Consider the following 13989-nt stretch of genomic DNA (forward strand, 5'->3'; position numbering starts at 1 on the left):
ATAATCTCTTCAAAGAAACTGTTTATAGTTTATCTCTATTTTGAATATTAATATATTAAGTATAGATATATGGAGTACCGTTTGATGTTGCTTTTCAGTAGAATTATTTAGTATTTGATAGTAATTTACGTCGCATGTTAAATACTCTTAAAAAAAATATAGATAAAATAGAAAAATGTCTTCGGATGTAACACAAAAATAATACTTTACTTAAGAAATTAAACTCAAGGTTTCGTTTTTTTGAACAAATTATTTATTTTCTCATAAAATTAAGTGATTATTTCAATTTTCATTTTCATAATACTTTACAATTTTTTGGATTCTAAAACTATTCTTGAGATAATTCTTCTACATTGTTTGAAAACACTCAATATAATCTCAAATAATAAAAATATATAAGTATTAATTCGTTTTTAAAAATGGTATTAAATAATCTTTCGCTTAATCTTTCACTTTTTGTCTTTCGCGTCTTTTTCGATAACGTTCTTCGTACTGCTGGGGCTAATATTTTTGTCAGGACATTTCATCACTTGCTGATAAATTATCTGGTATGCTATCTGCTGAATAAGTTCTGTGTAACTATCAGTGAGTTATTAGCAAGCGGAGAAGCGCGTTTTCTTTCAAATGTTTTTATATCCTATAAAACGTAGCATGATTAGAGTGATATATATCTTTCCTCTCTTTCGTACTAAGCTGTATTCTTTTAGTGCGAGAGAGACGAGATGATTATTATTATTTGGAAAAAAAGGCTCGAGCTGATGCAGCCCGAATGGCCACTACAACCTAGCGATTGTGACCAAATCACTAAATTTAAAAATCCATCTCTAGACCGATCCGTTGGATAAGATCTAGCTATTTTGGAAACCATGACCTCCTGGTAATCCATTATGTGGTCCCCCAGTGCTCGGCTTCTGCAGAGCCTCACAGCTGTTCAACAGGTGCAATGGCGAAAAGACGAGTTTACTTTGTCTCTTTTGCACTAGCTGATTTACTATGTCTGTCTCGCTGTCATTCTACTCATGCTACATTAATTAAATAGGGTATAAATAAAAATACAATCAAAAGCTCTGGTTCATGGTATCTTCATAATCGCCGAAGACTTTGTGCTCTAACGCCTGATGATCAGCCGATTGCGAACTTCTCAAGCTCGATACCCAAGTTCTACTCCGGCGTAGTGGCGGTCTACCTCTGATTCTACCCTCGTATTTGTGTCTCTTGTGGTTTAAAGGACTCAGTTCGCAGTCAGACATCTCTTCGCATTTCCTTTTAGTTGCCGATGAGCCAGTGGAATTGAAAGACCTGTGTGGTGTCTCAGCATCTGAAATTGTTGGTATTTTAGAAAGAAAGAAGATATTTATTTCCATATTGGACGCCACATTTACAAACTTATTAACAGAAAATTAACAGAAAAAAAAGAAACAAAGACAAAAAGACAAATAATTACAGACATTAAATACACAATGGAGGCGCCCAAAATGAAAAAGGATCTCCCTCAGCATAATGCCGTGACACGTGCTTAGCACGGGCCGCGGCGCTGCGCTGGTATTATGGGAAACCTAACGAACGTGAGCCACGGACATACCAAACTTTTACCTATCCTAACCTACTTATATACAATAAAAAAAACATACTAACGTAATATATCATACGTAGATTATAATGCATTACTTATACTTGATATTATAGATATATATTCCTATCAAAAATATATGCAAAATGTTTAAGGTTTACGCGGTTATTATCATACTTAAAACACATAATAACGGGTTCTTACCGCGTTTAAATCAGGGATATGAGACTCCCGATATTTCGACACTGTTTCACTGCCATGATCACGGGATGACTGATGAACGCGGTAAGAACCCGTTATTATGTATTTTAATTATGATAATAACCGCGTAAACCTTAAACAATTTAATACAGGATATTAGTGACATTGTAACGAAAACTTTGTTTGGTCTGAATCATCGCCCTCATAATCGTTACGACGTCATTAACAACCTATATAAATATACTAGATGTCGCGTGGTTCGCTCGCAGCAAGCTGCTCGCGTGTCTTGTTTTCCCGCCATTTTTTTACCGCGATAGAATTTGACCAAGACTTGAATAGGTCTCGTGAAATCAAAAAAGTTCTAGGTGCTATAGTTTTGCCAGGCCGTAGGGTGTCTCCCTGATGCGGAGCTGTTTTCCAAGATGACGATCCGATAACACCCCTATACATCGTTTTTACACCCGAGACATTTTCTGGACAAAAAAAAAATTGTATGGCGGCCATCTTGTTTTTCGGCCATTTTGTTTTTTTTTTTATCGGCGATAAAATTTGACCAAGATTTAAATAGGTATCGTGTAAACAAAAAAGTCCTAGGTGCGATAGTTTCGCCAGGCCGTAGGGTGTCTCCCTGATGCGGAGCAGCTATCGAAAACCCACACTTTTTTCATACTCGACATGACGATCCGATCACATCCCTATACATCATTTTTACCCTCGAGGCATTTTCAGGAAAAACGAAAATTTTGTATGGCGGCCATCTTGTTTTTCCGCCATTTTGGTTTTTTTTCACCGGCGATTGGATTCGACCAAGATTTAAATATGTTTCGCGAAAGAAAAATTGCTCCAGGTTTTCTAGTTTTGCCAGGCCGTAGGGTGTCTCCCTGATGCGGAGCAGATTTTGAAGATAGAGAAGTGTTTTCATACTCCACAAGACGTTCCGATTACATCTCCATACACAGTTTTTACTCCCGATGCATTTTCTGAAAAAACAAAATTTTGTATGGCGGCCATCTTGTTTTTCCGCCATTTTGATTTTTTTTCACCCACAATAGAATTTGACCAAGATTTAAATAGGTTTTGCGAAAAAAGATTCGTTCCAGGTATAATAGTTGCGCCAGACTGTAGGGTGTCTCCCTGATGCGGAGCAGTTATCCAAGATCTGGAAGTTTTCCCATACTCATCGGATGATTTTGATCACATCCCCCATACATCATTTTTACCCCCCGACGCTCCTTCTGGGAGAACAACCCTGTCAGTGAGTCAGTGAGTCAGTCAGTCAGTACATGGGTTTGTAGCTATATATATTATAACTAGATGTCGCGTGGTTCGCTCGCAGCAAGCTGCTCGCGTGTCTTGATTTCCCGCCATTTTTTTACCGCGATAGAATTTGACCAAGACTTAAATAGGTCTCGTGAAATCAAAAAAGTTCTAGGTGCTATAGTTTTGCCAGGCCGTAGGGTGTCTCCCTGATGCGGAGCAGTTTTCCAAGATGACGTTCCGATCATCAATTTTAACTCTGAGACATTTTCTGGAAAAACAAAAATTTGTATGGCGGCCATCTTGTTTTTCGGCCATTTTGTTTTTTTTCACTGGCGATAAAATTTGACCAAGACTTTAATAGGCTTCGTGAAAACAAAAAAGTTCCAGGTGCGATAGTTTCGCCAGGCTGTAGGGTGTCTCCCTGATGCGGAGCAGCTTTCGAAGATCGAAAAGTATTTCCATACGCAACATGATGTTTCGATCATATTCCTCATACATCATTTTTACCCCCGAGGCATTTTCGGGAAAAACGAAAATTTCGTATGGCGGCCATCTTGTTTTTCCGCCATTTTGGTGTTTTTTCACCGGGGATTGAATTTGACCAAGATTTAAATAGGTTTCGTGAAAAAAATATTGCTCTAGGTTTTATAGTTTTGCCAGGCCGTAGGGTGTCTCCCTGATGCGGAGCAGTTTTTCAAGATCGAGCAGTACTGAAATACTCAACATGACGATCCGATCACATCCCTATACATCATTTTTACCCTCGAGGCATTTTCAGGAAAAACGAAAATTTTGTATGGCGGCCATCTTGTTTTTCCGCCATTTTGGTTTTTTTTCACCAGGGATTGGATTTGACTAAGATTTAAATATGTTTCGCGAAAGAAAAATTGCTCCAGGTTTTATAGTTTTGCCAGGCCGTAGGGTGTCTCCCTGATGCGGAGCAGATTTTGAAGATAGAGAAGTGTTTTCATACTCCACAAGACGTTCCGATTACATCTCCATACACAGTTTTTACTCCCGATGCATCTTCTGAAAAAACAAAATTTTGTATGGCGGCCATCTTGTTTTTCCGCCATTTTGATTTTTTTTCACCGGCCATAGGATTTGACTAAGAATTAAATAGGTTTTGTGAGAAAAGAATCGATCCAGGTGCGATAGTTTTGCCAGGCCGTAGGGCGTCTCCCTGATGCGGAGCAGTTTTCCAAGATCTGGAAGTTTTCCCATACTCATCGGAAGATCTTGATCACACCCCCCATACACCATTTTTACCCCCCGACACTCCTTCTGGGAGAACAACCCTGTCAGTGAGTGAGTCAGTCAGTCAATACATGGGTTTGTAGCTATATATAATATAATAACTAGATTTCGCGTGGTTCGCTCGCAGCAAGCTGCTCGCGTGTCCTGTATTAGTTCGAAGCTATGTATGGCGGCCATCTTGTTTTCCCGCCATTTTTTTACCGCGATAGAATTTGACAAAGACTTGAATAGGTCTCGTGAAATCAAAAAAGTTCTAGGTGCTATAGTTTTGCCAGGCCGTAGGGTGACCCCTGATGCGGAGCAGATTTCAAAGATCTGGAAGTTTTCTCATACTCAACAATACGTTCCGATTACAACCCCATACACACTTTTTACCCCCGAGGCATTTTTAGGAAAAACGAAAAATTTGTATGGCGGCCATCTTGATTTTCCGCCATTTTGATTTTTTTTCACCGCCAATTAAATTTGACCAAGATTTAAATATGTTTCGCGAAAGAAAAATTGCTCCAGGTTTTATAGTTTTGCCAGGCCGTAGGGTGTCTCCCTGATGCGGAGCAGTTTTTCAAGATCGAGCAGTACTGAAATACTCAACATGACGATCCGATCACATCCCTATACATCATTTTTACCCTCGAGGCATTTTCAGGAAAAACGAAAATTTTGTATGGCGGCCATCTTGTTTTTCCGCCATTTTGGTTTTTTTTCACCAGGGATTGGATTTGACCAAGATTTAAATAGGTTTTGCGAAAAAAAATTTGATCCAGGTATAATAGTTGCGCCAGACTGTAGGGTGTCTCCCTGATGCGGAGCAGTTTTCCAAGATCTGGAAGTTTTCCCATACTCACCGGGAGGTCCCGATCACTTTTCTCATACATTATTTTTACCCCCCGACGCTCCTTCTGGGAGAACAACCCTGTCAGTCAGTCAGTCAGTGGGTTTGCAGCTATATATAATATAATAACTAGATGTCGCGTGGTTCGCTCGCAGCAAGCTGCTCGCGTGTCTTGTTTTCCCGCCATTTTTTTACCGCGATAGAATTTGACCAAGACTTAAATAGGTCTCGTGAAATCAAAAAAGTTCTAGGTGCTATAGTTTTGCCAGGCCGTAGGGTGTCTCCCTGATGCGGAGCAGTTTTCCAAGATGACGTTCCGATCACACCCCTATACATATATTTTTTGACCTTGAGGAATTTTCTAGAAAAACAAAATAATGTATGGCGGCCATCTTGTTTTTCCGCCATTTTGTTTTTTTTTTCACCGGCGATAAAATTTGACGAAGATTTAAATAGTTTTTGTGAAAACAAAAAAGGTCTAGATGCGATAGTTTCGCCAGGCCGTAGGGTGCCGCCCTGATGCGGAGCAGCTTTTAAAGATCGAGAAGTATTTCCATACTCCACAAGACGTTTCGATTACAACCCTATACACAGTTATTTTCCCCGAGACATTTTCTAGAAAAACATATTTTTTTATGGCGGCCATCTTGTTTTTCCGCCATTTTGATATTTTTTCACCGGTGATGAAATTTGACCAAGATTTAAATAGATTTTGTGAAAGAAAAATTGGTTTAGATACGATAGCTATGCCAGGCCATAGGGTGCCGCCCTGATGCGGAGCAGCTTTCCAAGATCGAGAAGTATATCCATACTCAACAAGACGTTCCGATTACATCCCCATACATAATTTTTACCACCGAGACATTTTATGAAAAAACAAATTTCGTATGGCGGCCATCTTGTTTTTCCGCCATTTTGATTTTTTTTCACTCACGATAGAATTTGACCAAGATTTAAATAGGTTTTGTGAAAAAAGTATTGTTCTAGGTGCGATAGTTTTGCCAGGCCGTAGGGTGTCTCCCTGATGCGGAGCAGTTATCGAAAACCAAGAAGTATTTTGAAACTCAACATGACGTTGTGATCTCAACCTTATACATAATTTTTACCCCCGAGGCATTTTCAGGAAAAATGAAAAATTTGTATGGCGGCCATCTTGTTATTCCGCCATTTTGATTTTTTTTCGTCGGCAATAAAATTTGACCAAGATTTAAATATGTTATGCAAAAACAAAATTGCTCCAGGTTTTATAGTTTCGCCAGGCCGTAAGGTGTCTCCCTGATGCGGAGCAGTTTTTCAAGATCGACAAAAATTTCCATAGTCAACGGGATGTTCCGATTACAACCCCATACACAGTTTTTACCAACGAGACATTTTCTGGAAAAACAAACTTTTGTATGGCGGCCATCTTGTTTTTCCGCCATTTTGATTTTTTTTCACCCACGATAGAATTTGACCAAGATTTAAATAGGTTTTGTGAAAAAAGAATCGTTCCAGGTGTGATAGTTTTGCCAGACTGTAGGGTGTCTCCCCGATGCGGAGCAATTTTCCAAGATCTGGAAGTTTTCCCATACTCATCGGAAGATCTTGATCACACGCCCCATACACCATTTTTACCCCCCGACACTCCTTCTGGGAGAACAACCCTGTCAGTGAGTCAGTGAGTCAGTCAGTCAGTACATGGGTTTGTAGCTATATATAGTATAACTAGATGTCGCGTGGTTCGCTCGCAGCAAGCTGCTCGCGTGTCCTGTATTAGTTCGAAGCTATGTATGGCGGCCATCTTGTTTTCCCGCCATTTTTTTACCGCGATAGAATTTGACCAAGACTTGAATAGGTCTCGTGAAATCAAAAAAGTTCTAGGTGCTATAGTTTTGCCAGGCCGTAGGGTGACCCCTGATGCGGAGCAGTTTTCCAAGATGACGTTCCGATCACACCTCAATACATCATTTTTACCTCTGAGACATTTTCTGGAAAAACAAATATTTGTATGGCGGCCATATTGTTTTTCGGCCATTTTGTTTTTTTTTTCACTGGCGATAAAATTTGACCAAGACTTTAATAGGCTTCGTGAAAACAAAAAAGTTCCAGGTGCGATAGTTTCGCCAGGCTGTAGGGTGTCTCCCTGATGCGGAGCAGCTTTCGAAGATCGAAAAGTATTTCCATACTCAACATGATGTTTCGATCACATTCCTCATACATAATTTTTACCCCCGAGGCATTTTCGGGAAAAACGAAAATTTTGTATGGCGGCCATCTTGTTTTTCCGCCATTTTGGTTTTTTTTCACCGGCAATTAAATTTGACCAAGATTTAAATAGGTATGGTGAAAACAAAAAAGTCCTAGGTGCGATAGTTTCGCCAGGCCGTAGGGTGTCTCCCTGATGCGGAGCAGTTTTTCAAGATCGAGCAGTATTGAAATACTCAACATGACGATCCGATCACATCCCTATACATAATTTTTACCTTCGAGGCATTTTCGGGAAAAACGAAAATTTTGTATGGCAGCCATCTTGTTTTTCCGCCATTTTGTTTTTTTTTTCACCGGGGATTGGATTTGACCAAGATTTAAGTATGTTTCGCGAAAGAAAAATTGGTCCAGGTTTTATAGTTTTGCCAGGCCGTAGGGTGTCTCCCTGATGCGGAGCAGTTTTTCAAGATCGAGCAGTACTGAAATACTCAACATGACGATCCGATCACATCCCTATACATCATTTTTACCCTCGAGGCATTTTCAGGAAAAACGAAAATTTTGTATGGCGGCCATCTTGATTTTCCGCCATTTTGATTTTTTTTCACCGGCAACTAAATTTGACCAAGATTTAAATGGGTATCGTGAAAACTAAAAAGTTCCACGTGCGATAGTTTTTCCAGGCCGTAGGGCGTCTCCCTGATGCGGAGCAGTTTTTCAAGATCAAGCAGTTGTTTCATATTAAGCTTGATGTTCCGATCACACCTCCCATACATCATTTTTACCTCCGAGACATTTTCTGGAAAAACGAAATTTTGTATGGCGGCCATCTTGTTTTTCCGCCATTTTGAATTTTTTTCACCGGTGATTGAATTTGACCAGGAATTAAATACGTTTCGTGAAAACAGAATCTTTCCAGGTGCGATAGTTTGGCCAGGCCGTAGGGTGTCTCCCTGATGCGGAGCAGTTTTCCAAGATTTTGGATTTTTCCCATACTCACCGGGAGGTCCCGATCACACCCCCCATACATCATTTTGACCCCCCGACGCTCCTTCTGGGAGAACAATTATGTCAGTGAGTGAGTCAGTCAGTGGGTTTGTAGCTATATATAATATAATAATAATAATAATAATTTTATTATAGCTTACATATTGAGAACGATTAATTGTGACAACCTAAAAAAAATGTATTCATTCGATATTCAAATCTACTGTAGAACTCGCATCCGTTCGGGAGGTATAAAAGCACGAAACACGGGCACCAAAACAAATACGAGTCTAGAAAACAAATATTTGGAATTGAGACTTCAACCCACAACTGAAAACCCGAACAGCTGAAGCACTAATCTCTAAATAATAAGCTGGACTCACAAAAATAACTTTGTGATCCCTAGTTTGGTTAGGACATATTACAGGCTGATCACCTGATTGTCCAATAAGTAAGATGATGCGTGTTTCGGAAGGCACGTTAAGCTGTTGGACCCCATCACTTACTGATGTAAGTACGTAGTCGTTACATGAGTCATGTCAGGGGCCTATGGCGGCTCAGTAATAACCCTGATACCAGGTTTGATGGGGTTGGTAATCCACCTCACAATCCAAACGATAGAAGAAGCTGAACTGGCTGCTCCTATTATACTCTGTTAAATATAATCTCGATTAAAAGTACTAACTGGGTTGGGTTGGTATTAATTGTACACCATTATGGTAAATAGTTGTTATAAAAATTATAATATATAAACCAGGAAGGTTATACCAAACAAGAAAAAAATAGGTAAAAATAATAATTTAATTTGATAGCTGTCACAATAATACGGAAACTTATCCAATCCATAAGGTATTAAAGACTAATGTCCTTTTAAAATCCAAAACCAACTGCGTCATTTCTTGTGTCTACCAAATTAGGATATAGGGACCAAAAAAAATTAGGTACTATTCTGATAGGCATAAAACATATTTTCCGTATACTATCCAGTGTATTTTATGTAGGTCAGAGGTCTAGAGTAATTCAATGGTCGATTTGTTAGGCACTTTGCCAATCGAAGCAGATTTCAGGAAGTTTATCTAAATGAATTTCTAATTTATTCATTAAGGTCCCTTCTGGTTTTGGGGGACAAAATGTGGTCTATTTAGTTTTCGATGGAGATAATACAATTTAAAAAAGCAATTTAAGAAAATTCGCAAGGAGTTAGTTTGGTCCTTTTTAGCCAAAATATACCGAATGAGAACTGTCATTCGGTTGTTTTATGAATAGAATGTTTAATATTACGAAGTACAGCTGTAACGATTGTTTTAATTTTATATGCGTATGCGACTCAAATACAGAGTGTTAGTGATATCGTAACGAATACTAAGGAGGATGATTCAGACTATGATTCTGAGTTAATATCAAGTGGAATTTTCTGTCAGAAAAGTCATGACAATTTTAGTATCTTTTAAAATTATTTTCAGTTCTCATCCCCTTCAGGGGTAATTCAGTTGATTATACTGAGTTAATATGAAATTTAATTGTTCATCGCAAAAGTAAAGAATTGAAAATAATTTTAAAAATTAAAAATAAAAAACATGAATTTTGTGACGGAAAATTCCACTTGATATCAACTCAGAATCATGGTCTGAATCACCGCCCTCAGTATTTGTTATGACGTCACTAACAACCTGTATAAAGAGGTGAACAGATAATTAACCTGCCAACAGACGCAAGGGATTGTGTTACAGACACGATTATTACAATGTGGATGTCAGTAAATGGACAACAGAGGTATTGAACAACTAAATTGCCTTGCGTCATGGTTACGTAAGCACAGTCAGTAGGGAATATGGTAGAGAAGGCATATCAGTAGTAAGGTCAATGTGGGGAAGACCGTCTGGGCTAAAAGACCGTCAAGTGCCGATTTGTGACTAACAATAATAACGCCTCCGTGGTCTAGTAGTTAGAGCGTTAGGCTCACGATCTGGAGGTCCGGGTTCGATTCCCGATGGGGAAATAGTCGAAATCACTTTGTGAGACTGTCAGGACTTTTTAGGCTTGAATCACCTGATTGTCCGAAAAATTAAAATGATTCCGTGCTTCGGAGGGCACGTTAAGCCGTTGGCCCCGGTTATTAGCCATAAAAAACACCTCCACCAACCCGCAGTGGAGCAGCGTGGTGGAGTATGCTCCATACCCCCTCCGGTTGATCGAGGAGAGGCCTGTGCCCAGCAGTGGGACGTATATAGGATGTTTATATGTGTGTGTGTGTATATACGTTTTTTTTTTCTTTTGTGGGCGGACTTGCCTCACACTGCACTGGAAGACCGTCTACTTACTAAGTTTCAAAAGATTACGGCGCTTTCTCTTATATTTAGACTTATAAACATAGCCAAGTAAATTATCTGTCATACTCGATCATAATGACTTAGTCTACAAATAATATCTTCTTCAACAAATCCAGTCAAACTCATATTACAGAACAGTATGCCGGTCTTTCCCACATTGACCTTATACGATTAATGTGACCATTCATTCTTTAATAAGACAGGCGCAGGATTGACAGCTTTTTCTGTATAACTTAAAGTGATTTTCTTGTTCTTTTTATATATACTATATTGTATAGACTGATTGTATGTTTGTGTATGTATTTGTATAAATGTGTATATTTATATATTTATAATATATATTTATTTATTTACTTAATAAAAAATAAAATGAAACACCCTCTCCACAGATTTGTTTAAGTCCCTTGTAACAGGGGGTGAGTCAATTGCAACTAGGCACGAATCCTGAAAACCACGTGATATTAATTATCTATGATCGAAACATGAATTCAAACTTATAAAGTGGAATTCAGTGGGTTAGACGCCGGGCAGTCATGCGTTCTCCAAACAGGATTACCATTTCAACTTAGCTTATTGTACATTGGCAGCAAATGGCGTAATTTACGAGAATACTGAGGTTCTCATTAGATATAATAAAATGTATGACTATGATGTCCAGTAGGGCTGATGATTGTATGTATCATGGTATAACAAAACCCTTTGATGGCGCAAGTGTGTGTTACCAACTCCACTGTGTTACCAATAAATTGGTATCTCCAACAAATTAAAAACAGCGATCGAGAGTAATTTATTTTTTACGAAATGGCAACGCAGGGTGGGATGACGTCAGATAGGCTAATCTTAAAATGTTAGCTGTCACTTTTGGGCATACCTGGTTTTCTTACACCGATGAGTTATTAATTTATCTTAAGTGCAGTTTTCACTAGCACAGTTGGCTTGACCATTATAGATGGTTATATTTATTTGACCATTATATTGATGATTATTGTGCTGGAAAGAGTTGAAGAAAAGAGAACCATATTGAAGACTATAGAGAACCGGAGAGGAAATATGATTAGCCACCTGATACGACACGATTCATTCATAACAAATATTATAGAAGGAAAAATTGAAGGGAAGAGAGGAAGGGGAATAGAAGAATAGGGGAATAGACCTAGGATAACATTTAAAAGAGAAGGTGCAGGTCGTGTCGTATCGGGAGGTGAAGGTTTTGGCGGGAAGAAGAGAGGAATGGCGGTTACTCCACCGACAAGAGCGCAGCTCTTAAATAGAGAGAGAGATATTGATGACCATTATATATGATACGGCTCACCACCTATCACGTTGGTCTAACAGAAAGCTCGGTGGAGTAATTAGTGCATCTCTGATTACCCCATTTGTGATATAGTCGTATGCTTATGTTTTGTTTGTTTATTTTTCTTTTCGTTGCTAACTGTAGGCCATTGAAGTATTAAAACTACATTTTCAAGGCCCTTATTGGTCAGCAAAAACTTAGTATCGATCGCCATCGACTCGCAAAGAAGAGAAGAAGAAGGCCCTTCATTGTATTATAATACTCGTACCTATTTAGGTGAATTGATGGATAAATGATGGATAAGGGATAACAGATATACCGCACCTAACGGAATACATTTTAAATATTTATCTAAATTTACCTTCACGTGAACCGAGGGAATATCCATCCTAAAAAAATACAAGCGTGTTGTGTATTCACGTATAGCTTTATAGATATTTATATAATTTTCACTGAACAAAAAAGTGCAATGAAGTAAAAAAAAGGTTAGATAATGCTAAAAGCGGATGAAAATTCTTCCGCATCGTATGTTGTCAGAATATTCTATTTTATATGAAACTAGCTGTCCACCCGTATCTCCACCCCCGTGGTCTGGTTTTATTACTTTTAACTTTTTTCATACAAACATTGCTATCCCTTTTTACCCCTTTCGGTGTTGAATTTGGCAAAATCCCGTCCTAACGTCCTAAAACCCCCACGCAAAATTTGAAACTATAATTCACTTATGAGTGAATTAGTTAGTGAGTCGGGGAATGACTTTTCACTTTTATATATAATATATATTAAATTATAATATATAATGAATATAATATATATTATATGTAATATATAATATATATAATATTTTTTTTAATTAATTTGTAGATTATAAACGCTATCACAGAACAGAGGTCGATTTTTGTTTTTTAATTTGAATATCGGATATCATTTAGTGACAACGCGACGACAATTTTAAAAGTAATAAAACAGAAATTGATCTTAACTGTTCTGTCATAGTGATTATAATTCCATATAATACTGAAAATTTTGACAGCGGCAGTCGATACAATTTTATGTGGTATTGGCACCGTTTCCTGCGGATACATCTTAATTTTATTTTAAGTTATACCTGTCATTTTCTTATCCGCCGAGATGGAAAGGGACGGATGATTAACAACTGTTAATTTTAAAGTAAAAGAATAGCCCGGAAGAATAAAATAGCCATCTCGCTCATATGTAACTCGTTTGACGTGTGCTGTAAATTTAATTCTGTCTGTCTGTTATTGGACGATATAAAATTTTGGAAGGGTTTTGTAAATTACTGCCTAAAAACGACGTGTGTTCCATAAATTTTATGGCTGTCGATTACCCGTTCCTTTCTATTTCAGCGGATTAGAAAATGACAGGTATAACTTAAAATAAAAATAGATGGTGTGTACAGGAAGGAATCAGCGCTATTAAAAAACAAATCTTATCTTCGACACTGCCCTCAAGATCATGTCAATGTTCTTATAAAAAAAAGGGACTTGAGCATGATCTTGAGGGTAGTCTCAGTTGATATTAGTTTATTAATACCATACTTAGGTCCTTTAGTCCTTGTTAGTAGTCCCTTTTCTACAAATTCAAACTATATACATAAACTCACGCCTATTTCCCACCGGGGTAAGCAGAGACTATAGAATTCCATTTGCTTCGATCCTGACACACTTCTCTTGCTTCCTCCACATTCATCAATCGCTTCATACACGCACGCCGGTTCATAGTAGATCGTATTGAACCTTTTCTAAGGACATCTCCAATTTGGTCAGTTTTGGTTAGTTTGGTATATAAATATAAAAAATAAAAAGATAAAAAAGGTAAAAAGGTTAAGTTTCAGTACGATCTACTCTGAACCGGCGTGCGTGTATGAAACGATTGATGAATGTGGAGGAAGCAAGAGAAGTATGTCAGGATCGCAGCCAATAGAATTCCATAGTCTCTGCTTACCCCTGTGGGAAATAGGCGTGAGCTTATATATGTATGTATAAAACACAAAAGATAAATCTTACTAATTATTATAAATGTGAAATTTTGTGAGTATGGATATTTGTTA

The 13989-nt window shown here is 38.1% G+C and overlaps 1 protein-coding gene across 1 annotated transcript in view; it reads right to left on the minus strand.

The window, feature by feature from the left end:
- Window positions 1-900: 900 nt before the first annotated feature.
- Window positions 901-13989, minus strand: part of LOC126373104 (uncharacterized) — a 33013-nt gene continuing 19924 nt past the window's right edge. Inside the window, exon 6 of the mRNA XM_050019104.1 lies at window positions 901-1318. Within this exon, the coding sequence (XP_049875061.1) occupies window positions 1059-1318 (260 nt within the window). The 3' untranslated portion in view covers window positions 901-1058. The remainder of the gene's footprint in view (window positions 1319-13989) is intronic.

The sequence above is a fragment of the Pectinophora gossypiella genome, chromosome 15 (assembly GCF_024362695.1).
Source record: "Pectinophora gossypiella chromosome 15, ilPecGoss1.1, whole genome shotgun sequence".
Lineage (NCBI taxonomy): Eukaryota > Metazoa > Arthropoda > Insecta > Lepidoptera > Gelechiidae > Pectinophora > Pectinophora gossypiella.